General features: G+C 39.3%; 1 protein-coding gene across 4 annotated transcripts; it reads right to left on the reverse strand.

Annotated features, from left to right (window-relative positions):
* Positions 1-452: 452 nt before the first annotated feature.
* On the reverse strand, positions 453-25,709 carry LOC144026913 (protein-glutamine gamma-glutamyltransferase K-like). 4 transcript variants are annotated; one of them, XM_077534041.1, is made up of 14 exons: positions 25,588-25,709; positions 19,339-19,619; positions 17,612-17,803; positions 13,900-14,148; positions 12,117-12,235; positions 11,938-12,045; positions 11,683-11,860; positions 10,076-10,256; positions 8,386-8,578; positions 7,329-7,482; positions 6,026-6,310; positions 4,490-4,650; positions 4,274-4,410; positions 453-4,186 (listed from the first exon to the last, which is right to left on the reverse strand). In XM_077534041.1, exons 2-14 carry the CDS (start codon positions 19,616-19,618, stop codon positions 4,027-4,029), a joined length of 2,397 nt encoding a protein of 798 aa, XP_077390167.1. In that variant the 5' UTR covers position 19,619; positions 25,588-25,709; the 3' UTR covers positions 453-4,026. The 4 variants fall into 4 exon arrangements, with proteins under 4 accessions (XP_077390167.1, XP_077390166.1, XP_077390164.1 ...); XM_077534040.1 differs by lacking the exon at positions 25,588-25,709 and adding an exon at positions 19,752-20,370; XM_077534038.1 differs by lacking the exon at positions 25,588-25,709 and having other exon boundaries at positions 10,076-10,214; positions 19,339-20,370.
* Between the last annotated feature and the right edge of the window lie 898 nt (positions 25,710-26,607).

Genomic DNA, 26,607 nt, shown 5'->3' on the forward strand with positions numbered 1-26,607 from the left:
CATCTCAAGGGGCGGCCATTTTGCCACTCGCTGTCAAATGAAGACGACATCACAGTTCTTCAGGGCTCAGGCAACAACCAATCAGAGCTCACCTGTTTTCTGAAGCTGAGCTAACATTGATGTTATCTTCAGTCGATAGAAAGTGGCAAAATGGCCGCCCCTGAGATGAATAAAAACAGCTGGATTTTTGCTGCTTAACTCCTGTTCCACTAACGCAATATTAACCACAATACGATATTTAGATTAGTCGGGCTACATAGGACAAATATTGAACAGGAAGTGACCTGATTTCAACAGGAAATGACCCAGAAGTGATCTGATTTCAACAGGAAGTGACCTGATTTCAACAGGAAATGACCCGGAAGTGACCTGATTTCAACAGGAAGTGACCTGATTCAACATTTTTTTTTCAACATTTTGTAAACAATCAAAGTCAATACAGAGACTTGGACCACAGTAAAATATATTTTTATAAATGTCAAAGATGATTGCAGTTGCCGACAAATGTAAACATACATGTTTTGTAAATAGCAAAGACAATCTCTGCATTACATGATATGACTAAAATTTGAAATCAGTAGTGACTAAAAAGAGGTCGACAAGCTCCTCCCGTATGTTTCGACGTGCGATTCACACGCTGAAAAAAAACACGGCGTTCACATCAGATGAGCTTCCATTCTCAATGTTTTAGGCAGCAGCAAAGCGGCTTAAGAAAGAGCGGAACACGTATGACGAGGCGAGTCGTCACGGTAGGCGAGTAGCTTGCTTTTTTTTCTTGACAGCTTTCCTCAGGCGAGCTGACAACAGACACACGACGAGCGAGAGGAATGTTTTTCTTCACCGGCGTGAAGGTGGGAAGATATCAGTGTCACTCGCGAAAAGTTTGCCCCTTCGCCAAACACTTTGATGACGTGCGAGAAGTTGGAGATGTCGACGGCTGTCGTTTCCGTAAGGGACGGACGGGAAATAAGGAAAGAGATGATGTGATGATAATAAATAAGTAATGTGACAAGAGCGTGATGGGGAACTCATTTGAGATACTTGCTCAAATGACCCAGTTAAGCTTAAATCAATGCATAACTAATAGTTGTTCAACTTTACAAGATAAACACTATTATTTTTAATGACAATAGATTCATAAAGATTCATAAAGAACTCTTTTGTCCACCATGCCATTGTACTCTACAACTCCTCACTGGGGGGTTGCATGCACTTCTCTTCACATATATGGCACTTTGATGTACTTTAATTTATTTAATTCAATCTCCGTTGTAATAACCTTATTTATTGATTGGTTGAATTATTATTATTATTATTATTATTATTATTATTATTATCATTATTATTAATTCAATCTCTGGTGTAATAACCTTATTTTTATTTTATTTTTAATATTATTATAATTATTATTAATTCAATCTCTGGTGTAATAACCGTATTTATTGATTGATTGATTTTTTATTTTATTATTATTAATATTATTATTATTATTATTATTATTATTATTATTATTATTAATTCAATCTCTGGTGTAATAACCTTATTTATTGATTGATTAAATTTTTATTTTATTTTATTATTATTATTATTACTATTATTAATTCAGTCTCTGGTGTAATTACCTTATTTATTGATTGATTTAATTTTTATTTTATTATTATTATTATTATTATTAATAATTCAATCTCTGGTGTAATAACCTTATTTATTGAGTGATTTAATTTTTATTTTATTTTTATTATTATTATTATTAATTCAATCTCTGGTGTAATGACCTTATTTATTGATTGATTTATTATTATTATTATCATTATTATTATTATTATTATTGATTCAATCTCCGGTGTAATAACCTTATTTATTGATTGAAATTTTATTTTATTATTATTATTATTATTATATTTCATAAATAAAAAAAATCAGATCATTTTCAAAATGTGCTTTCAAGCATTTCACAGGCCACACGACTCAGTAAAAGCCAACTCTGAATCCTCTATCAGTGGTCATCACCCATTTGTGTTCAGCTTGCTATGGAAATATATCTTTTATTCCGAAATCCCATTTCAAACTTGCACATCTCAAAATCAAGAAGAATGAAGTTCAGATAGCACAGGCACTGCATACGAATGATCATTCCCGAGTTTCAATTTGACACAGATATACTTCCATAGCTTCCCTTCATACGCCCCATCGTGATGATTGTCACTTGTCCCAAAAGAGATTGAAAAATCCATTACCTGGCATTCGTGTTCCGGAACGCGCAGGAAAACCCTCGACACTGTTGAAACTGATTATGTAAAACACTGAAACACGAGGGAATCGCTGGCTTCGTAATCAGCGTGTCAGACACACATTTAGCGGCGCTCCCTTACTTCTGCTCCGCTTAACACGACTCAGCACATTTTATTTTTATTTTTTTGAAGGAATTAGGCCGGTGTGGTGGAACACTAGCAAGGCGAGACTCCATGTGGTGCCAGTGACAGGATGTGAGAATGCCACGCCATTAATGAACTCAAAGGTTAATGTGCAGACAGAACACGAATTAAAATAGTGCACTGAAAACAGACTCGCTGAACACACTTACTTGAATGCAAGCTTGTGGAATTTGAATACAGCGTAACAATCTAATTGCAAAATGAATGTGCCAAAGAAGTATCACGATATTTATGATACTGGACCAGATTGCGATTCAAGCAGTATCATGATACTATCATATGAGCCATATTTTGATAATCATGGATTTGTGGTTCTAGATGATTCATAATATTAGTTGTACTAATTTTTGTGGCTAGTTCTGGTTAAATCGCAGTAGCTGTGTCATGATGCTCGTTGTTATTACTAGCTAACTTGAAATGCAAGTTTTTTTTTTTTACATGGCACGTATCGTGATGCTAGTTGTATCGTCAGGGTTTAGTCGCACATTTTATAGCTGTTGTAAATGTACGATCAAGTTTGAGCCAGATTTTTTTTTTTCTTCATCGAAGAAAATCGGTGCGCTGAGAGGCGACCTGTTAGGCTTCCATTTAGGTCTCCCCCTGTTGGTCATTGTTTTCATGTTTCTTGGACGGGCTGACTGGGGGAATATTTTTAGGGATCAATAAAGTAATCAGAATCCGAATGAATTTTATGAGCTGTATTGTTTTGTGCGACTTTAGATGTACAGTTTTTTAATTAATTAAAAAAAGAATAATTCAAGTCCTACTCAAGGGCAAGTATGTAAAATGTAGGGCTGGGAATCTTTGACTGTCTCACGATTCGATTCGATTATGATTTTTGGGTCTACGATTCGATTCGGAATCGATTTTCGATTCTCGATTCAAAATGATTTGATTGACTAATGATTTTTGCTTCAATTTACAGATATGCAAAACATTGTCATGATCTACTCCAGTCTGCTTTGCAAGACAAAATGACAAATAGAGACATTAAAATGTCTTTTTTTGTTTGTTTTTGTTTAAACATTTATTAATTTTGTACTGTAAGTGCCTTTTTCCACAAAAACAGCATGTGGGCTACAACTGCCTTTTCCCCTTCTTCTTCATTTCTAATTTAAATAAAATAGATTTTTGGATATTAAATATCGATTCGATTCGATTAATAAATGAGAATCTCGATTCTTTTATGAATCGATTTTTTTGGCACACCCCTAGTAAAATGTGATTAGCATATCTGGACTCACGGTCGGGAGGTTCCGGATTCAAGTCCCAGGGATTTGAACCAAGAACCTTTTGGCTGCAAGGCAGACATACTAACCACATTTCCAACGCACTGCCCTTCACTTGGTCCCACTGTGTGCAAAAGGTTATTTTGACCTAACCTAAAAAGTACACTGCAAAGGACAAGGACTTGCTAATTATTTTGGAGCGTGACTCTTACAGCTTACACTTTCACTTTCAGTCCTTTCCGAGGTGAAATGCAACTTTTGCACCAAGGCTTTTTTTTTATTCTTTGCAGTAGCCAATGTCAGACTTTAAATAAAGTTTGACTGCGTTTCTCTTGATGGTTCCTACAGGAAATGTCAGCCCCCTATACCGCGCCGTAGTTCTTTTGGTGCACGGCGACGTCCGTCACGCCGTGGACCTGCGTGAGCTGCTGGCAGTGCAAAGACGCCAGTAATTTCCTGGGCCCGGCAAGCGTGGGCACCAAGTGTTCAGTCAGGGAGACGGTGGCTCGGCTTACGATATCTCTGAGGGGTGGGACGGGAAATGACAGGTTATTAAAAAAGAAAAAAAAAAAAGGGAGGGAGTCAGCGCATTATATGTTTTTTACTCACCCATAATGAATTTTTCGAGCGGTGGCAAGGCCGAGTCCCTCCACGTGGAACATGACCGACTTGAGCACCTGAGGTAGAGGGTTAGTGAAGGAAATCTCCACCGCCATCTTCTCCCCGACGACGGCCTTCCCCATGGGCTGGAACATTTACACGTTTAAATATACTACATTTAATTCCCTTATGTGCCCGTTTTGAAGTAAACTTCATCTGGCTTACCTTTAAGCGCAGGTCTGGAGTCCTGAGTCGGAAATTGAACTGAGTGGCGAGGACCTGCTGGGTCTCTTTGACCCGGCCCGCCAGCGTCAGCATGAGGGCGGCCTGGTCCACCAGTTGGTCCTTGTAGTCTTTGTACTCCAAGGTCCACTCCAAAACCTCCTCTAAAGGATTAAAGACGACACACGCCATATAAAAAAAAATAAAAATCCTATTGCAATCACACGAGTGACTGACAGCCATGCTGATTGGTCCTGCCATCTGATATATTACGTTTGTGCTCAAAACCAAGTGAGACAGACGGTGGATTGCCAAGACTGATAAAATTGTGGCAGAGCCATCAGCGTCCTTCAAGGTTTAAATGAAGCAGGAGGCTCCACTGAAAGCTCGTAAACGATAAACAGACTCTGAAAAGAGAGAACTCCATTCAATCAATATAGTAAATTGTGAATTGCAAAAAAACACACCGCACTGAACCCGAATTAGTCAGAATAAGACACACTGACAAAAAATAAATAAATAAATAAATAAATAAAAATTAAAAAAAAAAAAAAGAGAGTGAGGGTCTTTTATCCTAGAGGACATTGAGGGCAGTGAAAAAAAAAAAAAGAGAGACACTGAAGAGTAGAACAATGCAGCAGCCAGAACTTAGCTTTTTTTTTTTTTAAATATAGGAGGAGAGTGTGGGCAACGACAAAAAATAGAGCACTGCAGCCAAGCGGAGACTGTGGAGTATAATACTGCAGTGTACGGAACTAAGCAGTCTTCTTGAAATATAAGAGGAGAAATGTGGGGAGCAAGAAAATGGATCAGTGCAGCAAAGCAGACACTGTGGAGTTTAACATTACAGCGTCAAGAGGGGTCTTCTTTTATTCAAGAGGAGACTAAGGGCACAGAGAAAATGGGATGTTGCAGCAAAACGTAGTCCATGGAGTATAATGCAGCTGTGTCCGGAATTAAATGGTATTCTTTTATCCAAGAGAAGACTGGGCAGCAAGAAAACGGCGTTGCGGCAAAGCAGAGACTGTGGAGTACAACAATGCAGCGCTCAAAACAAAATGTCATATTCTAGGCGAGAGGAGACTAAGGGCACTAAGAAAACAGGATGCTTCACAAAGCATAGACTGTGGAATATACTACAGTGTCCACAGCTAAGGTGTGTGCTTTTATCCAAGAAGAGACAAAGGGCACTGAAAAAATGCAATGTTGCAGCAAAGTGTAGACTGTGGTGTATAATACTACAGTTTCTTTATCTTAGAGGTTTTCCTTTTATCCAAGTGGAGACAAAGCACAGTAAGAAAAGCAGCGACTGTGGACTATAATATCGGTGTCCTGAATTTAGAGGTCTATTATCCAAGAAGACACTGAGGGCTGCAAGAAAACTCATTAAAAAGCAAAGCGTAAACTACGGGGTAAAATGCTGAAGTGTCCAGAACTAAGGGATTATCTTTTATCCAGGAAGAGACTGGCAGCAACAACAACAACAAAAAAAGAGGAGAGCTGCATCAAAATTGAGATTATGGAGTAAAGGGAACTCACCCTTATTGGGCAGCAGATCCAGGTTGGTGTGGTCCGTCCTGACGGTGGCCTTGTGAACGCCGGTGTAGTACATGATGGCCACCTGGCTGTGCAGGATGATGTGTCGGTGCTCCGCGCTGCTGTTTCGCAACGTGACGGTCAGCTCGGCGTCCCGCCCCATTTCGGGGCCGTCGCCCTCCATGGCCACCTTGATGAACACATCCTCCACCTCGGGAGAGGAGTACGCGGCCGCCTTGGAGCCGTAACGGCATGCCGTCTCCACGGCGATGCGCTCCGCCTCTGTTCCTGAACGCATAACACGGGGGAACTTTTTCAAATTCAAATCAAAGGACTCTGATGCATACACTTCCCAGCGAGACTACCAGACTCAGTCGGATGAGTGATATGGAAGAGAACTTGCATGTTAGCTGGTGAGATTAAGCCCACTGTTATTCAAGCACTCGTTGACGAGATCCAGCTCGAAGATCTCAAAAGTTCCACTTCATGCATACACTCGCTGGTGAGATGGCAGACAAAGCAAGCAAAGTATAAGAGGAGACAGCTGAAGGACAGACAAACTAGCACACTAGCATGCAAGTCCAGCCTGTTAGCTTGCTAGTGAAATCAAGAACTGTGGTATGCATACACTCGCTGGCAAGATGTTGCTCACTTTTACACTCACACTCACACTCACAGGTTAGATATGACCCACTGTTAGACATGCACACTCAGCAAGATATGGTCCACTGTTACACATGAGGTGCAGAGGTGAGCCAGGCCATCATTGTGCACACACTTACTGGTGAGATCCAGTCCACCTTTTACGCTTTAACTCACTGTCCAAACTCTAATACACTAGCCAGTGAGATGCAGCACAAGGTTACGCATACACTTCCTGGTGAGATACAGCACTGTACGCATACACTTGCTGGAAAGGTCTAGCCCATTGTTACACATGCATTCATTGGTGAAATACAGCACTGTGTTATGCACACACTTGCCAGCAAAATCCAGCCCACTGTTTCAAAGGCACCCGTCAACAATGCATACACTCACTGGCGAGATTAATCACACTTCAACAAACGCAAGAAGCACCACTTAAAAACACACACTTGCTGGTGAGTTTCAGATAACTAGCACACACACACACACACACATGCACCGGTTGTTACGCATACACTTGCTGGCGAGATAACAAGAGGCAGCCCATGAATGCTTTCTATTGGGAAAAATATGCGTTACATCAAATGGGCAGCATTTTGTTTTTAAAATAGGAAATCAATCATGTTAATCGTGTGAATGTTTATTATGAGGCCGGCGATACCTTCAGGATGCTTGTAAAGGTGCGTGATGTCGCTGCGTTCATCCGATCCGACAGCCTTGGTGCTGATGAGGTGGCCCACGACTTTCTTCTCGCTATAGATTTGCGAGAAGGTCCCGTCCGGGTTCCTCTGCCAGTAGATTTTATCGCTGTTCACCTGAGGATGTCCGGAGGGGCGGGAAAAAAGAAGAAGCTTAGAACAGATGCAAAGTGTCATTTGCGTCGATGTGTAAACACTTTTGAGGACAACAAGAAAAAGGAAATGAGCAGTCTAAATCCCAGAGTTATTGGCTTTTCTTTAATCCAAGACGGGAATAGATGCAGCAAGAAAACAGAGAAAAACAGAGACTGTGGAGTATAACACCAGAGCATTCATAGCATTATCCATATGGACACTAAGGGCACTAAGAAAAAAGTGCTGAAAAAAATGAAGATATTTGTGTAGTATAAAACGCCACAGCGCCAAAACTAAGCGGTCTTATTTCATCCAAGAGGAGACTTTGGGCAGCAAGAAAACTGAGTGCTGCAGCAAATTGGAGATTGTGGAGTATAACACCGCAGCATCTAGCGCTAAAAGGTATTTTATGTTGTCTGAAAGGACATTGAGGGGAGCAATAAAAGGGAGTGGTGCAGTAAAACAGATTGAACACCAAAGCATCGAGAGCTAAAAAGCAAGAAGACACTAAGGGCAGTGAAAAAGAGAAGACTGAACATCATCCAGGGTTAGGAGATATGCTTTAATCCAAGAGGAGCAGCAAGAAAACAAAGCACTACAGCCAAGCAGAGACTGTGGAGCACAACACCAAACATTCAGATCTTAAGTCTCTTTTTTTTTCTTTTTTTTAATCCATAAGGACACTAAGGGCATCAATAAAATGGAACTGGAAGAAAAGCAGAGATTATGGCTCCTATCTCCACAGCATTCGGAGGTAAGGAGTTATCTATTTACGAAGGTGACACTAAGATCTTCTTTTGCTAACCAAAACAGCAGCAACTACACAAAACAGCCCCGCCCCATCAGTGAAAAACATCGTCTGTGACCCCATCGCCATCGACTGACCTCGGCAAAGACAAACTGGGCGTCGTGCTTGAGGAAGACGTGTCCGTTGCGGATGGCGGCGAGAGAAGCGGGGCCGCAGCGGAAGGTTCCCTGACTGGTCTCTTGGGGCGTGGCGTCCAGCGCTTGCCAGCCGCCCATCCCGGGGGGCAAATCGTGACGAGCCATCCAGCAGTCGTTCCACACGTGGAAGTTCCTGCGCGCAACGCACACTTCAATCAGTGACGCCTGCTAATTGATCATCTCTTTGTTCATCTATCCATGCCAAAATTTATAGTGACAGGAAGAACAATCAGTTCACCTAACTCATTGACTGCCATTGACGGAAAAAGACGTCAAATAATGCATTTTTGCTGGGCTGGCAGTGAATGTGTTAAACACAATGTGCCAATATATTTTGTGATTATATTGCAGCCTCCTTTTTTCATTTTTTTTTTAAGGCAAATGTTGCTTAAAAATCCATCAATTTTGGTTACATCTCATCTTAAGTCATTGACTGCCATTGACGGAAAAAGACGTCAAATAATGCATTTTTTGCTGGGCTGGCAGTGAATGTGTTAAAAGCCGAATTCGGAACCCTTTAACCCACATTTTAAACCCTAACCCTTGCTTGAAACCCTAATTTCATGTTTTAACTTCCATTTGAAATCAGGCTTAAAACCTTAACTCAAAACCCTACTTTGACGCCCTTATCCACGTTTGAAACCCTAATTTGATAAGATAACCTCTCTTGAAACCATAATTTGACACTCTAACATGGTCTTAAAACTCAAATTTGAAACCTTCGATACCCCAACCCCTCTTGAAAGCATAATTTGAAACCCCACCCCAGGCTTGAAGCCCCAATTTGACCCTAATCATGTCTTGCAACCCAAATTTGAAAACCCAGGCTTGAAACTTTCATTTGAGATCCTAACCTTTGTTTAAAAACCTTAACTCAGGCTTGAAACTTTAAATTGAAATCAGAACCTTCGTTTGAAAACCCTAACCCAGGCTTGAAACCTTAATTTGAAATCATAACATTTGTAAAAAAAAAAAAAAAAACTTAACCCAGGCTTGAAACCTTAATTTGAAATCATAACCTTTGTTTTAAAACCTTAACCCAGGCTTGAAACCTTAATTTAAAGCCCCAACTTCTGTTTGAAACCCCAACCCAGCTTTAAACCTTAACTTGAAACCATAGTTTGAAATACTAAACCCTCTAATTCTTGATTGAATCCCTAATTAGATACTCGCCCTTGTTATGAACTCTGACCCAGGCTTGAAACCCTAACCAAGCCGTGAAATCCTAATCTGACACCCAGAGTCAATACTTTCAACAATCAGTATTTGTATGATTTGTTTATTACTGTTTACGTCTTCACTGTGACCCCACGATGTGACACTCTAATGGAACCATTAGATTTTTATTTATTTATGTATTTATTTATTTTTCCGAATATGGACTTGGATCAATTTATTTCAGTCACGAGCGCGTCACAGAACTCAATTTAACTATTTCATCATGATGACACCAGAATGTAAGTCATCGCTCCAGCAGTGGCGAGGCTCACATGAAGCCAATATCAATCATGCTGCTTTTTTTTTTTTTTTTTGCAATGTATATTTATTGATGTATATTTTGGCTAGTTGGCCGCACACCAATCATCCATTTCCACTCAGATGAACTGGTGTGTCACGACAGAGCACACACCAGACGGAGTCCGAATTCAGATGAGCCAAGGGCTGCATGTTCTCGTCCAGGTACACATCTGTTGTCAAGGAGACGTCGGTGTCGTGGGCTGAGCTGTAGTTGGTCACCGTTCGGCTCGGAATGCCCAAACACCGCAACACTGCACACATAAGTCGCCACGTTTGCTTCAGTTGCACCACAGCTTAAAAAAAAAAAAAAAGTACATGATGTAACGTGACTCAAAACTTGGATATCAAATTTTTCTATTGAAATTAATGAGAAATGGAATTAATCCATTGCAGTCACCATAAGACATTTTTTATAATGTGTAAAATACCAAAAACAAAAGTAAATTGTCATTGTGTCATTTTAGTGGGGAAAAAAATGTTTTTTTACATTTTTTTTTTTAATTTTTTTTAGTTTTTTAAATGTGACATACAACAAAGAATGTTCAAAAGCCTGACAAATTTGGTTGATTTAAAAAAAAATAATCCCAAAGTAAAAAAAAGAAAAAAAAACTGAACTTTTCACAATTATGCACTAAAAAAAAAATAAAAAAATAAAAAAATAAAAAATAAAAAATAACACACGACCCATTGATGTGTAGACTTGGGCCCAATCAATATGGCTTGAGGCCAATGTCGATACAAATATTTGGTAGAACAAAATTCAGATAACCAATTCAGTGGCTGATTAATAAAAAAAATATGCACAAATAAAATAATAAAATATATTTTGGTCCCATAACACAAAAATTAGGATGGGAATTACAGGCAGAACATTTGACTGCTTTACAAGTTACACTTTATCCTTTAGTATTCGGCCCAAAAAAATCAGCTGATTTTTATTTTTTTGATGGGGTTGAATGACATCATGTTTGTCTTGCGCTGTAATTGTGAATATGAAAAAAAAGGCCAAGAAATTGACCTATGTTCTTAGATTTGAACCCCCACGTTATGATACGGGTCAAATTGACCCGTTTAGAAAAATCTAGAAAAATATACTTAAAATTTTGTCTGTAGGCTTCCATTTTTTTTTTCTTAATATTAATACGGTTGCTTAATATTAACTCTTTTACTGCCACACGTTATCAAAAAAATAAAATAAAATAATAATAATAATATGACAAAGGCTTTGATGATTCACGTCATCCTTGAAAAAGTTCTATTTCATCAGATTTTGTCATGTTTCATTGTAATTTCATAAACCGGCAGCCCATTGAAAAGAGATACAATGCTGCCATCTGCTGGCCAGAGTTAGTGTTTCTGATTCCACAACCTATTGACCAGGCACGCTGCACTTAGATGATGCACTGCCCATTGATTTAAAAAAAAAAAAAAAACGTAGTTGACGTCATTTAACATTTATGGCGGCATACATCGTGATTTTACTAATCGTTATTAAACGTTTTTGGCAGTCAAAGAGTTAAAACACTGCATTGGATGATGTAATATTTTTTAGATGATTAAACATTAGAGCGGGTCACATTGACCCATGAACATTGTTCAGAAATAAACACAACGGAAGAGTTAAATGAGCTCAAAATCGGCCAGCTGATTAATCAGTCCGGCCTTTGTATAAACTTCAAATTTAAAAATGCCAAGAGTTCGTATTACTTCATAACCAACCTGTGGTGACGATCCCGGCAAAGGTCCAGCATTGGCCGTACTTGACGGGGGTTCCGTTGTTTTTGTGGTATTCCGTCAGTATTTCCATACTTCCACTCCAGACGCTCGGACATGTTCCTTCAGTGTAATTCCCCGACCAGTTTCCCTCCACAACGCCTTGGTCATCGCGAGAGTTGATCTACAGTTAGATGATGACATCAAAGACTATTAAAAAAGAAAAAGAAAAAAAAAGACCAAATGATCGCATTTTCTCACCATGCCTGACACGACTCGCACCACGTTGACGGGGTCTCCCCACCCAGATGGAGGAGTTCCGCTCTTCTCCAGGACGAACAGACACGCGGCCAGGATGCCCTCGTCAAACTGAAAACCAAAACAAGAGCAAAACCCGTCAACGTGCGCTTGAAACTCTTTGTTGCGCACCGAGTCCTCACCTGTCCGTAGTCCCACGTCCGGACGGCGATTTGGTCCTGCGTGCCGTAATAGATGCGGCCCACGTCGTTGAGGACGTACTCCTGACGCTCGTCTTCGGCGTCCATGAACACTGCGTCCTCTGGCACCATATTTCGGTCCACAAAAAAAAAAAAAAAAAATTTTTTTTTAGCTGTTTAACACATTCACTGCCAGCCCAGCAAAAATGCATTATTTGACGTCTTTTTCCGTCAATGGCAGTCAATGAGTTAAGATGAGATGTAACCAAAATTGACGGATTTTTAAGCAAAATTTGCCTTAAAAAAAGAAAAAGGGAAAAAAGGATGCTGCAATATAATCACAAAATATATTGGCCCATTGTGTTTAAAACATTCACTGCCAGCCCAGCAAAAATGCATTATTTGACGTCTTTTTCCGTCAATGGCAGTCAATGAGTTAATTTCACACTTGTTTAGAGGGGCAAGCGCACCAAAGCACTATTTGTACACATGCAATTTAAAAGTCAATTTTCGATATGTCAGCTTTAAATTTACTTTAGCACAGACGGCATTCAGGAAACATTGTGGACAACAAAACACAAGCGTATGGTGTGCATGCCATACTGTAAACAACCGTGTTGTTATTATTATGATTTCACTTTGCAGCTGTTTTTCTGTCACTAAATGTTCCAGGCTGGTGCACCAAAATTATGAGTAACAAAAGTACTGCAAGGTGATTCAAGTTGCTCTTCTGCTTATTAAAAAATGTGACAAAGATTTCTCATTCCAAGTTTAGTTTGTGTCATTTAAAAAAAAAAAAAAAAAAAAAAAAAAAAGTTTCTCATTATCCTCAAAGTGATTGGCTGAAAATTTTGTGATTGTAAATGTCAAGGGAAAATGTCTCGGTAATTGAAAAGAGACAGGACAAAGCCAGAGTAAAAAAGCCATTTAACATGAGGAGAATACATTATTATTTTGAGAGAAAAATGAACAAAGAAATGTTACAATGCCGTAGTGGGAGCGGACACAGTCAATTCCTGGACAATACAAGCGGCTTTAAAAAAAAAAAAAAAAAAAACTTCTAGAGCAAGTACTGTAGTAACGTGCCTATTTTTTGCAAAACTAAATGAATAAATAAATAAATACAAACATAAATATTTGGCCCCAAAACTAAGTTTGATTTTCATTAGTCTAATAGCATAATAGTCCATGTCATTTTAGCAGTTTTCTTGCTAAAAATTGTTTTTATTTCTATCTGTATAGCTTCTCCATCATCGAGCTTTAAAACTTTTTGACCGCCAAAAACGTTTAATAACGATGAGTAAAATCACGATGTATGCCGCCATAAACGTTAAATGACGTCAAATAAGCTTTTTTTTTTTTTTCTTTTCTTTTCTCTCATCAATGGGCAGTGCAACGTCTAAGTGCAGCGCTGCCTGGTCAATAGGTTGTGGAATCAAAAACACTCACTAACTATGGCCAGCAGATGGCATCATTGTACGCTTTTCAATGGGCTGTCGGTGCATGAAATTACAATGGAACATGACGGAATCTGATGAAATCTGATTAAATAGAATGTTTTCAAGGATGACGTGAATGATCAAAGGCTTTGTCAGTGTTTTTTTTTTTTTATTACGTGTGCTAGTAAAAGAGTTAATCTACAAAAGTTGAATCAAGGTATTTAGACTCTTTTTGTTTTCTGGGAAAAATGACAATTATGCTATTAGGCTAATGTTCTATTGGGCTGGCTTCGCTCTCATGCTCATATGCACTATGATTGTTAGTGTGTTTTTTTTGTTTTTTTTACCGTCACACCAGGGGTTGAAGAGCACATAGATGTCATTAGCCGGGTCGTGCGCAGAAAGAGCACGTCCGCTCGGACACTCCGTTTCCACCTGGAGGCGATAGCGGCCGACGGCGGCGCCGGCCGAGGAGTTGACGGACAGCTTCAACCTGGCGCCGTCCCGCTCCACTGGGCTGGCCTGCCAGATGTCCTGCAGCTCGTCCACCAGGGGGATAATGACGTGCGTTCCCTTTGAAACGGTCGGCAGAGGCCCTGAGGGGGAAAAGCAGACGTGAACGCGTGCGACGCCTCCGAGATCAGCAAGTTTATTTATTCTGCTGCCACGCCTGCATTCCGACCTCGACAGGTTTGCTCGGACACGACCGAGAAGGAGGAAAAACTCACAAGGTGCTGCTATGACGATAACAACAAACACTCAAAATGGAGGAGGAGACGCTTCCCACACTTTTAAATAGTTTTATGGGGTTTTAATAAAACATAAGTGACATCCATATTTACATTTTCTATACAGTAACGCTTATTAGGGGTTGTATAGTAGAATGCTGGACAATAATGGTGGCAAATTGGCAATTTTTATTGACAATTTGGCCATTTACACTTAGGGGTGCATTCACTTTTGTTGCCAGTGTTTTTTTTTTTTTATTATTATTATTATTATTATTGTAATACAGATAATATTTTTGCTTTTTATTGTCCCCCCCAAAAAAACATCAGAATGTGAAAAATAACGCCATATTAAATTGTGATCTTGAAAAGGGCCGGGGGGGAATTGCAATGAATTTTTTTTATAGATGTAAATTTTATTTACTTGTATACCGACTTATAATGTTTGTTTTGTTCTTGTTTTACTAATCTCATACTTTACTGCATGACCAATTTCTGTTCCATGTACAGCACTTTGTATACAGTAATGCTTGTTTTAAAGTGCTTTATAAATAACGTTAAGTATTTGTTTGTCACATTTGTTTTTCGCAGATGATAAAGAATACATTCCTGCGAGTATTGTGATATTTGTCTACACATATTACTTCACGTATCCTTTGCTAACCGTTAGCCCGTTCAATAGTATTTTAGTATTTTCATTATGTGTTAGCATTAAGCTAGCATGAGGATTCTTAGGGCAAGGTTTTTTGGTTGTACACTCTGGCTCTCAGAGTTAAAAATAATAATAATAAAAAAATAAATAAAATGCTCCCCCTCCTCACGCTTCTGCCAATCTCTCTGTGACATGGACTTTAAAATGGATCTCACAACCGGAATGCACAGGAACTTAGTTACAACTCACAGCACTTGCTTTCAATCTCGCAACAGGTGACATAGGCAAGAGTAGCAGAATAGTCAGAGCGTACTGTAATTTGCATACATTCACACCAGGTGGCGTTTTGTTTTTTGTTTTTTTAAATTATAGCCCAAAATCTTGCTACTGGTAGACTGCACAAAGCACCCGAGTCGAAAGGCCTCAAATGCGAAAAGTCAGCACAGTTGCTGTTGTTTTGAACGGCGCCGTTTGTGCTCGGCTTCACGCCAAGACATCAGCAGTCAAACGCCTTTCAGATGTCGGGAGTGGCATTAGTTGCCAGCTGGATGCGTCTTTGTGCTGTCACATCAAACCGGCTGGGACACTGGAAAATGCGTCCTTCAATAGTAATCCCCTTTTAATCCTCACAAAAACAATATAAGGGACTAATTACCTCAGGTTGAGCTTTGAATTGATTAATTTGTGGCTTTTATATATACATCTGGATTATCCATGGATGTCACACTTGCTTTTGGGCTACAATCATCACATTGTAACAACAGAGGAGCGTCACTATTCGCAGGGGATAGGAACCAGGTAAGATGATCAGCAAATTTCGCATATAATTGATGCTCATTATAAATGCATTGGAATTTTTTTAAATAGGCGAAAAAAAACTCCAAGTGTTTTTTTTTTTTTTTTTCACACAAAAATGGGGGCTGTCTCCCAGAAAAAAAATAAATTAAAAAAATAACAGCAGGGCCCCTAAAATTGAACCCTGTGGAACACCATATGAGAGTGAGGGAGAGTGGGACTTTTTTTTTTTTTTTTAAATACTCTTCCTTTTATTTCATTTTGGTAACGGATTTTAAACTTAAAAAAAAAAAAGTGTATTTTTTTTTTTTTAACTAAAATAACCTTGAACCCAATTACATGTTACCATTCCATCCCAGTTCATTCATTCCCCCACCCCCCCAAAAATTTTTTGCCATATGTTATTGAGTCACCTGGGAACTGCTATAAAATGTGAAAAAAAAGCATCATATAGAATAAGGCAGGTCTATTTGTATAGCATCATTCATACTCAAGGAAAATCAATAGTACTTTACAGTGGCAACGAAATCATGATTCAAAACAAGATTAAATGAAAAGAACCTTGATGGAGGTCTGGTTTAAAAAAAAAAAAAAGCCTTCACATTTCATGGCTTCCAAATACGGATGCACAATAACTCCAGTTAAGTCCGGCAGCCAAGCGTCACTTGCAGTTATAATTGCTGGACGCGGACGGGCCCCTGTCGCGGCATCTGCAGACGGGCCCCTGTCGCGGCATCTGCAGACGGGCCCCTGTCGCGGCATCTGCAGACGGGCCCCTGTCGCGGCATCTGCAGACGCCAACGCGAGTGGGGTGAACACGAGGCTCGCACCGCGTCTGTGGTAAGCGCAAGGGCAGATTGTTACTCGGAAGGACCGAGCGCTCTGCATCGGCTCGCTTTCTGGAGCATAGCAACCAAGAGTGGTTGCCATAGCGATAGCCGCCCAAAAATCCACCTTACTCCCTCCACCCTCACCCTTCCTTCCTTACTTCCATCATGCTCTCGCTTTTTTTTTTTTTTGTCAAGCTCCCCCTCCCCATCTCACAGAAGAAATTGCAGGAAGACCTTCTTATTCCATCCGCCAATTCCGAAAACCTGTTGGCGTTGCGGTCCGATTTAAGGGCTGCCATTTTTAGACGAGGCGGAGGCCAATGTAGGGGCAATTCTCACACATGGAATTAGAATTCCCACTCATGCTTCGGGAGACAAATGTGGCCACTGATAGGAATTAATGAAGTCAAAACTCAAGAGTTTTCAGGTTATCGCTAATTTACCTGTCACACCTTGAAATTTGAGTGCCTCAAGATTTGAATAACGACCACTGTATTGTGATTGCCATGAACCCATCTCACCTCACAATAGGCTGCACTTTGACAATTAATGAACAATTCTTTCACGAAGCCTTATGCTAGCCATTGACATGCTAATGATTAGCATCGTCGCAGTGCTGGATGACGGACATAGAATATCACAAAACTCACAGGCACAGATTCTTTATCCTCTTATCGGTAGGATGCCCTCTGGTGGCCAAGGCAGGCACACTAGGAGGAGCGGCAGAATGAAATTAAGCATTAAATATGATGGAACGTTTGAATTCGTTTACATTCCATCCAGTTATCCTATTATAGAGTGCTAATTTCATTTTCAAAAACACATTACAAAAATCTTGGTTGGGTTTTTGAGCAGGCGGAACGCATTAATGGGATTTCCATTCATTTCAATGGGAAATGATGATTTATAAGTGTGCTCACAGAATCAAGGCTCCAAATGATCTGGAAATATAAATAATTCAGTACCGATAGCTGAAAAGCAAAGTAATGAAGTATTTTTCATTGTCCTTCTATAATTATACAATGTGAGTATAATTGCCACCTCTTTGACTGACCCGTTTTGAGTTCCAGGTGGAGTTTGTCCGTGTCGGGCCGGAACGCTCGCGTCAGAGTGAGCCAGATGTGAAACGTCTGCCCTCTGCGGATGATGAAGTCGTCGCATTGGTAGAGGTGCGTGCGGTGCGCCAGGCGCTCGGCTCCCGTTTTGCTCTTCATCAGCTCGATTGATTTCACCTTGAGGGGAAGCTCTGCGGAAGGGAAGCGGAGCACACGGACGGGCAGATGAGAGTCGACCGCTGCAGCCACTGAGAGATCAGGTGCGCCATGGGAAAATATCCACTTTCACCTAATTGGTACATTTGTTCATCTAACTATGGAGTGACATATAGTGACAAGGAAACAATTAAATTAATTAAATTAAATTAAATTAAATTAAAGGGTCAGCAGCAACTTTTGCTGTCAAAAGAACCGTTTTAGTCCAAATAAACAACTACAAAAATCTGTCTGGAGCCACAAAACATTTGAACATTGTGATTAATTAAACAGTGTGTAATTGTACTGAGGGCCCAAGAGCTAATTAAAGCGTCATCATAAAACACAAATATGCAGTATCCAATATTTGGAGTTTCATTTTCTTCTACCTTTCGTCTCCCGTTTTTGGATTTTTTTTTGGGGGGGGGGTAATTTTTCACACTTCATTTTTTGTCTTTTTCTGTAAAATTTCTAACATTTTCGACAATTTTATGAATATATGGTAATTTTCTGCCTCTCTTAGTGCTTTTTGGACATTTTACGGCCATTGTTGAAGATTTTTTTTCTGCCTTTCTTGCTATCAATTTTGTGACATTTTTGTCAAATTTGCAGAAATTTTATGGTAATTTTCAGGATTTCCTGTTTTGTTTTTGTACATTTCACGGTTACATTTTAATGTTTTATTTTCTGTCTTTTTTTAAATCAGTGTTCCTTTTTTTTCTTTTTTCTTTTCTCAATTTATTTTATTTTTTGGGCATTTTATGATAATTTCCCACCTTTGTTCTTTTTGGTTACTTTTTGAACATTTTATTTTCTGCCTTTTTTATTCAGTTCAGACTTTTCTGGCAATTTCATGTACATTTTATGGTAATTTTCTGCTTTTCTTCTTTTTTTTATGGACTTTTAATGGCGACTTTTTGGACCTTTTTAACAATTAAAAAAAAAAATCAACTTTTTAAAAAATATTTTTCATTTTTTTTATTTCATCATTGATTCATTTGAAGAATATTTTATGTAATTTAAAAAAAATTGTAAATAAACAATTTCTATTTTATTTATTCTATTCTATTTTATTTTATTATTTCTTTTTTGGGAGGAGCTACAGGAGCCACATGTGACAGAAAAATGTCCTGGCGGAAGGTACAATCAACCATTGATTTAACACAATTCCCTACTTGTTTATGCCAGAAGTTACATTCCTTATTATTTATTATTATTTATGTACATTTGCAAAGCTTTATGCATAATACTAATAAAAAATATGCCCATGAGGTGCAGGTACCATGTTTGTGTGCTTAGTGTCGCCATCCTCACGCTTCACACTGTCGTATCTGTGACTTGAGTGACATGGGAGTCAGTCAATGAGAGTGTAGATTTGCCTCCCTCCAAATATAGTTGGCAAAAAGTAGTAGTCATAACGTCTTTGGGACATTTTGCCATGAGACTTTTCCAATGCAAACAATATGAAGGTTGGGAAGCATTGAAGTAACTGCAGACAATAAACAATATGGCGACCGAGCCAGGTGTGTACCTCCAAGCTCGCTATCGCCTGGCGCAGGCGTCTTGTCGGACTCCCCGGGGTCCTTCGCCTCTCCCGGCCCCTTCACCAGTGTGTTGGTGATGTCGTCGTCTGTCTCGGGGTAGCAGCACTGGCCCACCCGGCGCAGCCACCGTTGGCACGCGTTGTCTTTGGCCTCCTCGGGGGGATCCTCGGTGCCCTCCTCGGGGTCGTCGTCAAACGCGCCGAGAGTGACGCTTGGGAATCGACCCACGGCTGACATGTTTCGGAAGGAGTGCGTCTCCACCGGCATCCTGACGACGAGATAAGAGGAAATATTGATTGAATGGGAAAGAAATGTCATTTTATACTCTGTGGTTTGTCATTTACTTTTTATGCACTGAAAATCGGACATTTTGTGTTATAATTTACTCATCATGACTCACCAAATAATGACTTCACTCCACTTCCTTTAAATTTAGTAGAAACTCCATCCATCCATCCATCCATTTTCTTGACCGCTTATTCCTCACAAGAGTCGCGGGGGCTGCTGGCGCCTATCTCAGCTGGCTCTGGGCAGTAGGCAGGGGACACCCTGGACCGGTTGCCAACCAATCGCAGGGCACACAGAGACAAACAACCATCCACACTCACGCGCACACCTAGGGACAATTCGGAGCGCCCAATTAACCTGCCATGCATGTCTTTGGAATGTGGGAGGAGACCGGAGTACCCGGAGAAGACCCACGCGGGCACGGGGAGAACATGCAAACTCCACCCAGGAAGGTCCGAGCCTGGACTCGAACCGGAGACCTCAGAACTGGGAAGCGGACGTGCTAACCACTCGACTACCGTGCCGCCCTTAGTAGAAACTCAACTTATGAAAATGTTCAGTAACAAGAAATTTAAAATTACAAGAATATAAAATTGCCAATAATTTAATTCAATTTAAGGAAAAATTGGCATGGAACATGCTGTGTAGTTCATTGATACAGTACTTTCATAGTAATTCATAAAGTTATTTGAAATTAAAGTTAAGATTCAACTGTACTGTTAAAAAAAAAAAAAAAAGTGAGACAATTTGTGTTGAGGTCATTTTTCTGCCAGTAGATGGCATAGGTGTTTAATGTTGGACATTGATGACGGCACAGTTCAAAGGGTGGACGTTAAGCATGAAAAAAATTGTGTCATTAAAGGAGCTTTAAATTAACTCCATATTAATGCATTAATTTTGCTTTAATATCAAGTTAATGTAAAGGTCGTTTAACGACTAATTTCTTTAACACTTGATTAATGTCCGCCCCTTGCACTGTGTCGTCATCAATGTCCAACATTAAATGCTTATGCCATCTACTGGCAGAAAAATGACCTCATTACAAATAGTCTCACTTTTTTTTTTTGACAGTACAGTTAAGTCATAATATTTCAAATAACTTTATGAAAGACTATGAAATTAAAAGATACAACCATATTTGTATTAGGGTAACATTTTTTCCACTTTTATGCTAACAAGAGTATGACAAACTGGGAAAAATGTTTTACTGAACATTTTATTGTACATTTAGAGCATATATAAAGTGTGATTAATTTGTTAAAGAGGATAAAAATTAACTTAAAAAAATGTGGTTGCACAAGTGTGCACACCCTTTCATAACTGTGATGTGGCTATGCTCTGAATTAACTAACCATATTCAAACAAATGTTAAGTCACTGAAATATAGATTCTGCTATGTACTGTTGGGGAAAAAGTGTTATGGTTGCACGAAACCAAGGTGGAGCTTTGGGGCCCTAATTTCAAAAGGTATGTTTGGCGCAAACACAACACTGCTCATTATTAAAAGAACACCATCCAGTGAAGCATGGGGGGTGGCAGAATCAAGTTTTGGAGCTGTTGTTTTTTTCAGATGCAATTTGGGACTTGGTGAAAGGAACAATGCACAGTTCAAAACAAAATCTCGGGCTTCTGTTCGAGAGCAAAAAAAAACAAAAAACTGTCAGTAAGACATCAGAGGCATTTTAAATGGTGGCAGGTGTGTGCCAACTCCCATTTAACATGACTTTGAATGTGATTGTTTCATCCTGAAAACAGCCACATCACCAGATATAAGAGGCTTCCGCACACACACAAAAAAATGATCAGGCATGAAATCATAATTAGAGCTGCAGCCTTACGTTAAACGTTCAACACCTCCAGTGATTGATCTTACAGCTCGGCCTTCCCGTACTAAGGACCGCAGACTCCAATCGACCTCTTAAGCCTTTTTCTTATTAAAACACCATTCAGACAGATAGCATTAAAGCGCCATTAGCGATGACTCACTTTTAATTAGCGCTATCATCCTTTTGTTTCGTAACAGCCCTGCTTCCTCCTCTCCTCTATTCATCTCCCTTGCACTAAAATGCGCCGACAGCGGCCACCGCTAATGCTCTCACGGGGGGGAAAAAAATGTATTCCTTCAACCATAACCTGCGGTGTTCAAACAGAAATTATGAACGTGTTGAAATAGGATTTCAAAGAAGCTCTTGTCATAGCAGTGTTAGAGTAATTACATTCTTTTGTCTGCTTATGAATATGAAGGTCTCCCCAGGCTTGTTCTTTGACAATATTGTAGAAATACACCCACCGTGTGATTCAATTAGGAAATATATTTCATTTCACCTGCTAGTGATGATAAGAAGTATATGGATGGATGGTCAATATAATCCCGACTATCCCAATTCGCCTGCGTCCATAATGGGGAAAGCGCCACACAAAATGGATGACGCAATGATGAAAAAATAGTTTGTTTTTAACCAATTTGATTCTATAGCAAAAAGTCACAAAACTATTACATTCTTGAGATTGTAATCTTTTGTCTTTCATCCCTGGCTTCCTCCCTAGTGGTCAGAAGCAGGAAGTAGCCTACAATGTGCTGATTCCATCAAAAGCTGTCGAGATCCAGTTCAATGATGCCCACTTTGATTGATGAGTGAGCTTGAGGAAGTGAGCGTGCTCGGATTTACACCGCCATATACAGCGTTACTTTTGATCAAAAGTAACTCACACTAGCACCGCTTCTAAACATGATGTAAAAGATTAGATATTACTTAGATATTTTAGATAAATTTAATTGCGGCATGCTTTTGTTCATATACATAAATTACATCACACTTTTCACCTCTTTTTCCTCACAGGGTTCTTCTGTGCCCCGCCATGTTTTGGTTTGTGTTTATGGGTATGATTATGGGGATATTTTTATTTTGACTGCATTTATTGTTTATCACCTTGAGTTGCATTTGAATGTAAGAAAGGTTCTATATAAATAAAGTTTGATTTTTCTATCCTTGCTGAAATCAGCCTGGTTTATTTGAGTTGTCCTGTCTCAAGTCAGTGCTTGCGACTATAGGACATGAAATAAGAGGTATAAAAGAGAGTTAAAGCCTGTAAAAAATGTATTTCGTTCATAGAGGCAGCACTTCATCACTAATTGGTGTATTTAAAAAAAACTTAACGCAACTCTGCTTAGCTTTTGAGCTTGCGATAGTAGATGCTTCTGCATAGTTGCTTGAAAATGGTGGATCTTCACCCCGCCTAGCTACCAAATTTCAGAAGAACTTGCTCACAGGCATACTTTTCAAAATAAGAAGTTTACAAAACCAACTAAGACATTTTTGCGTTGTCTGTCCTGTTCAATGCTTTGCATAGTTACTCTTTTCAAAAGAGTGCGGTGAAACGCTGTTCCTCACCAACGGCGACGCTTTGAAGAACATTGCTACGCACCAACAATGGGCTTGCTCCGCATTCATATGAAAATGGCAACCAGACAATGAGTGGGATGCAAGTAGACAGACAGACAGACAGACAGTGAAGAAAAGAACTCCTTGAATTTCGAGTGCGTCACGCTGCTACCGACTGGCTCCGGGCCCTTTCAAAATGCGCCAAAAAATCCACAACAACCTGATGAACGGCCGAGATATGCACACAAGATGACAATCTTCTTTCTACAGATTGCATTGTTGGCATTGGCGAGGAAAAAGTTGGGATTTTCAGGCATATTAGGAATTAAGCCAAATTCAGATTTTTTTTTTTTTTTTTTTTTTAAGACAAAAATACATCACAATACTTTATATTTTGGCAATTTTCTACTTTCCTAATTTCTAGTTCCTTATCATAAAACAGAAAGTACTGATAACTTGAAATAATGGCGTGATGTAAGATTTTCCTCATGTAAATGATGTGCCTCGGCTCACGTTTCCATTTCACAACAAGCAGGGAAGACTCAGTGTTGATGTTTAGCGCAGAGCGGGCCGCTCGCACCCGAAAGTGAAAATGTAATCCACCCTTGACACCTGCCTCAGCGCTAAAATGAGGTGGATTTAGTGGTGGGTGCATTGATGCTCCCTGTTATGGAGATTATAGCCTGCTGTGTAATGCAAAAAAAAAAAAAATGTCGGTGTTGTGTGGTGATATTCTGTGCATGTTAACTGATCACACAACAGATTACATCACCTGGTGTGCAACATTCCGCCTAACCAGATGCCTTTAAGCGCAGAAAATTCCATGAATGAAGATCATCTGCCAAACAACAAGCAACAAAAAAAAAAAACTCCCCTCCCTCCCACGTGATGTCAGATCCAACATGGCTTCCTACGGGAGGATGCTGCCGAAGCAACAAGGCCCACTTGTGACCTGCTTTGCCTGCAGGCTGCTTGTTGTTGAGGATGGCTGGCAAAAAACAAAAGGGAACATTCACTTTTGGAATGTTGCGCTTAAAGGCTTGCCAGGCTTGCAAAGATTACACACTGCGCTTGTTGTGAGCTCGCCACGGATTTAATTCAACGCAGCGACGCCAACAAACGTACAAAGTCAAGTAGCCCAAAAGTGGTACAATTTGGATAGCCAGAGAACTGGAACGGTGACATTGGAGCGGATCTTGCTGCTCAGAATATGAGAAAAAAAAATATGTAGATGACAAAATATCAATGACATGCACACATTATTTTCAACAAATACATACTAACATACATTAAATGCACTTAGCATGTACTAGGTTGTATGTGGTTCACATTGGGTATAGCAACGGAAGAAAATGTGATATAAGTTATTTTCTTTTGTTTTGACTTTTAACCAAATTAAAAAATATATATATATATATTTGTAACAGTTCTAATATTTTTAACAGCACGTTTGCCTTCCTTTTTAGGAGGGGGCTACATTGTTTTTTCTTTTTTTTTTTTTTTTTTTTTTGGAAAGTGCAACATCACTATATTGTTTTTCTACTTAGGAAAGTATAACATTTTATTTTCCTTATAGAAAAGTACGTCATCAATAATTTGCCTTCTTTTTACAAAACGGCTTCATATGTTTTAACTTCTATTTCGAAAAGTATAGCAATATTTGTTTTCTTTCTGGGAAAATAGAACAAGTTTGTCTTCTTTTTATGAAAGTGCACCATCAATAAATTGTCTTATTTTTAGGAAAGTGACAGAAATAGTTTGTCATCTTTTTAGTGATGTGCACCATCAGTGCTGTCTTATCGGCGTAATGTTGACGAGAAGAGTGTGGGTGTGAGCCATGGGAGGAGTCTGTTTTGAATTGTTTATTTACAAACAAACGGTCAGAACTTAAGACCCCACCTTTAACTCCTAATCAGAAAATTATAACAAGATTTTTGTTTTCTTTCTTGGAAAATGCATATATGTCTTCTTTTTAAGAAAGTGCATGATCAATAAATTGGCTTCTTTTTAGGAAAGTTACACCAATATTTTTTTTCTTCTTTTTATGAAAATGCTTCATCGATTTTCATTTCAGGAAAGTGCAACGTCAATATTTCAACTTCTGTTTAGAATATTTTGTTTTACTTTAAGCAAAATACAACCAAGATTTTCTTCTTTTTAAGAATGTGACAACTCAGTAGTTGTCTTTTTTTTTTTTTTTTTTTTTTTTTTAAGGAATACTCCACCATTTTGTCCTTTTAGGAAGTGATGCAGACAAGTGTGACAGTATTGCAACATTTTCACCAGCATGAATCATTATTCTACAAAAGTGCAACTAACATCTGTTTTTGCTTTGGCTCTGTGTGAAGAGCAAAAGCGGCTCTTTAGTTGCCACTGGAAGCACCGAGCTGCTTGTTCTTTTTCCCCGTGAAGCACTAAAAGCAACGGCTCAGCATGGCCATCAAAACAACAAACGGTGAAGGATCGTGCAAGAAGTGCTGAGAAAGTAAGTTTGAATCAAAGACATCACCAAAAGGCCCAACAGTTCACACAAACTACAAATAAAGATACTCTAGAGCAACTCACTCAAGTCAGTGGCAGACGAATTGGGACACAAAAAAAAAAAAAAGAAGGCGAGCGGAGGCGGAAGAAGAAGAAATTGTCTTTCTTTTCCCAAAGGCTTTGTGGTGTTTCTGAGACTAGTTGCATGCTCACACCTCTTTTAAGTGCTCAGACGTTGAAGGCACACCCCTCTTACCACACACCCACACACTCCTTTGAATGCTGCTTTTGCCAACTTCTCCAAACGTCATCTTAAATGCCACAATTTGACACTTTTGATTAAAAATGAGTTTGTTATTTGTTCTTTTAGTAGTATGATTACTTTGTCTTTACCTGAGTGTGCTTCATTTCTTCATCATTTTGTGGCCCGATGTACAAAAAGAAGACATCCAGGCGGGACGTCGACACCTTCGTGATGAAGAGGAAGTCATGGTGATCGACGTAATATACAATCTGACTGAAATGACACATTAGATGACTGATTCACGTTATCTGCACTGACAGGTTAAGTGGATTTTTAGCAAGTTAGAAGTCTGTATAGTACAAGAATAATGGAAACATACTCACCCGTTGGAGATGACTGTGACGGAGAGGAAATGATAGGAGGCTGTAAATTGGCCTGTTTTAAGATTAAACCTCGAAATATATATAATGTGCATAATATATTAAAAAGATTGACCTAACACAAATAAATAAAAATAGGATTAAAAGTGACTCTTCCAGTTGCATCATTTTGGCTTCCATTGTCATGTGTTTTACAGTTCAACAATTCAGGCTCATAATCCCATGAAAGGAACAACAGAAAGATTTTTTTTTTTTTTTTTTTTAAAGTGGCTCAATTCCAGCAGCTGAGTCAGACGACACTCCCTTCTCTTGAAAATACCTGAGCGAGTTATTCCGTTTCATACACAAACCACACGGGAAGCGTTCACAGTTAAGGCAAGTGACACCATTTAATGATTCTTTATAGATTTGTGGTGACTGGGCACTTCTCCTGACATGTACAATAAATACAAATAAATGTTTTGCACCAGCAAGTGGTTG

The sequence above is a fragment of the Festucalex cinctus genome, chromosome 10 (genome assembly GCF_051991245.1).
Source record: "Festucalex cinctus isolate MCC-2025b chromosome 10, RoL_Fcin_1.0, whole genome shotgun sequence".
NCBI lineage: Eukaryota > Metazoa > Chordata > Actinopteri > Syngnathiformes > Syngnathidae > Festucalex > Festucalex cinctus.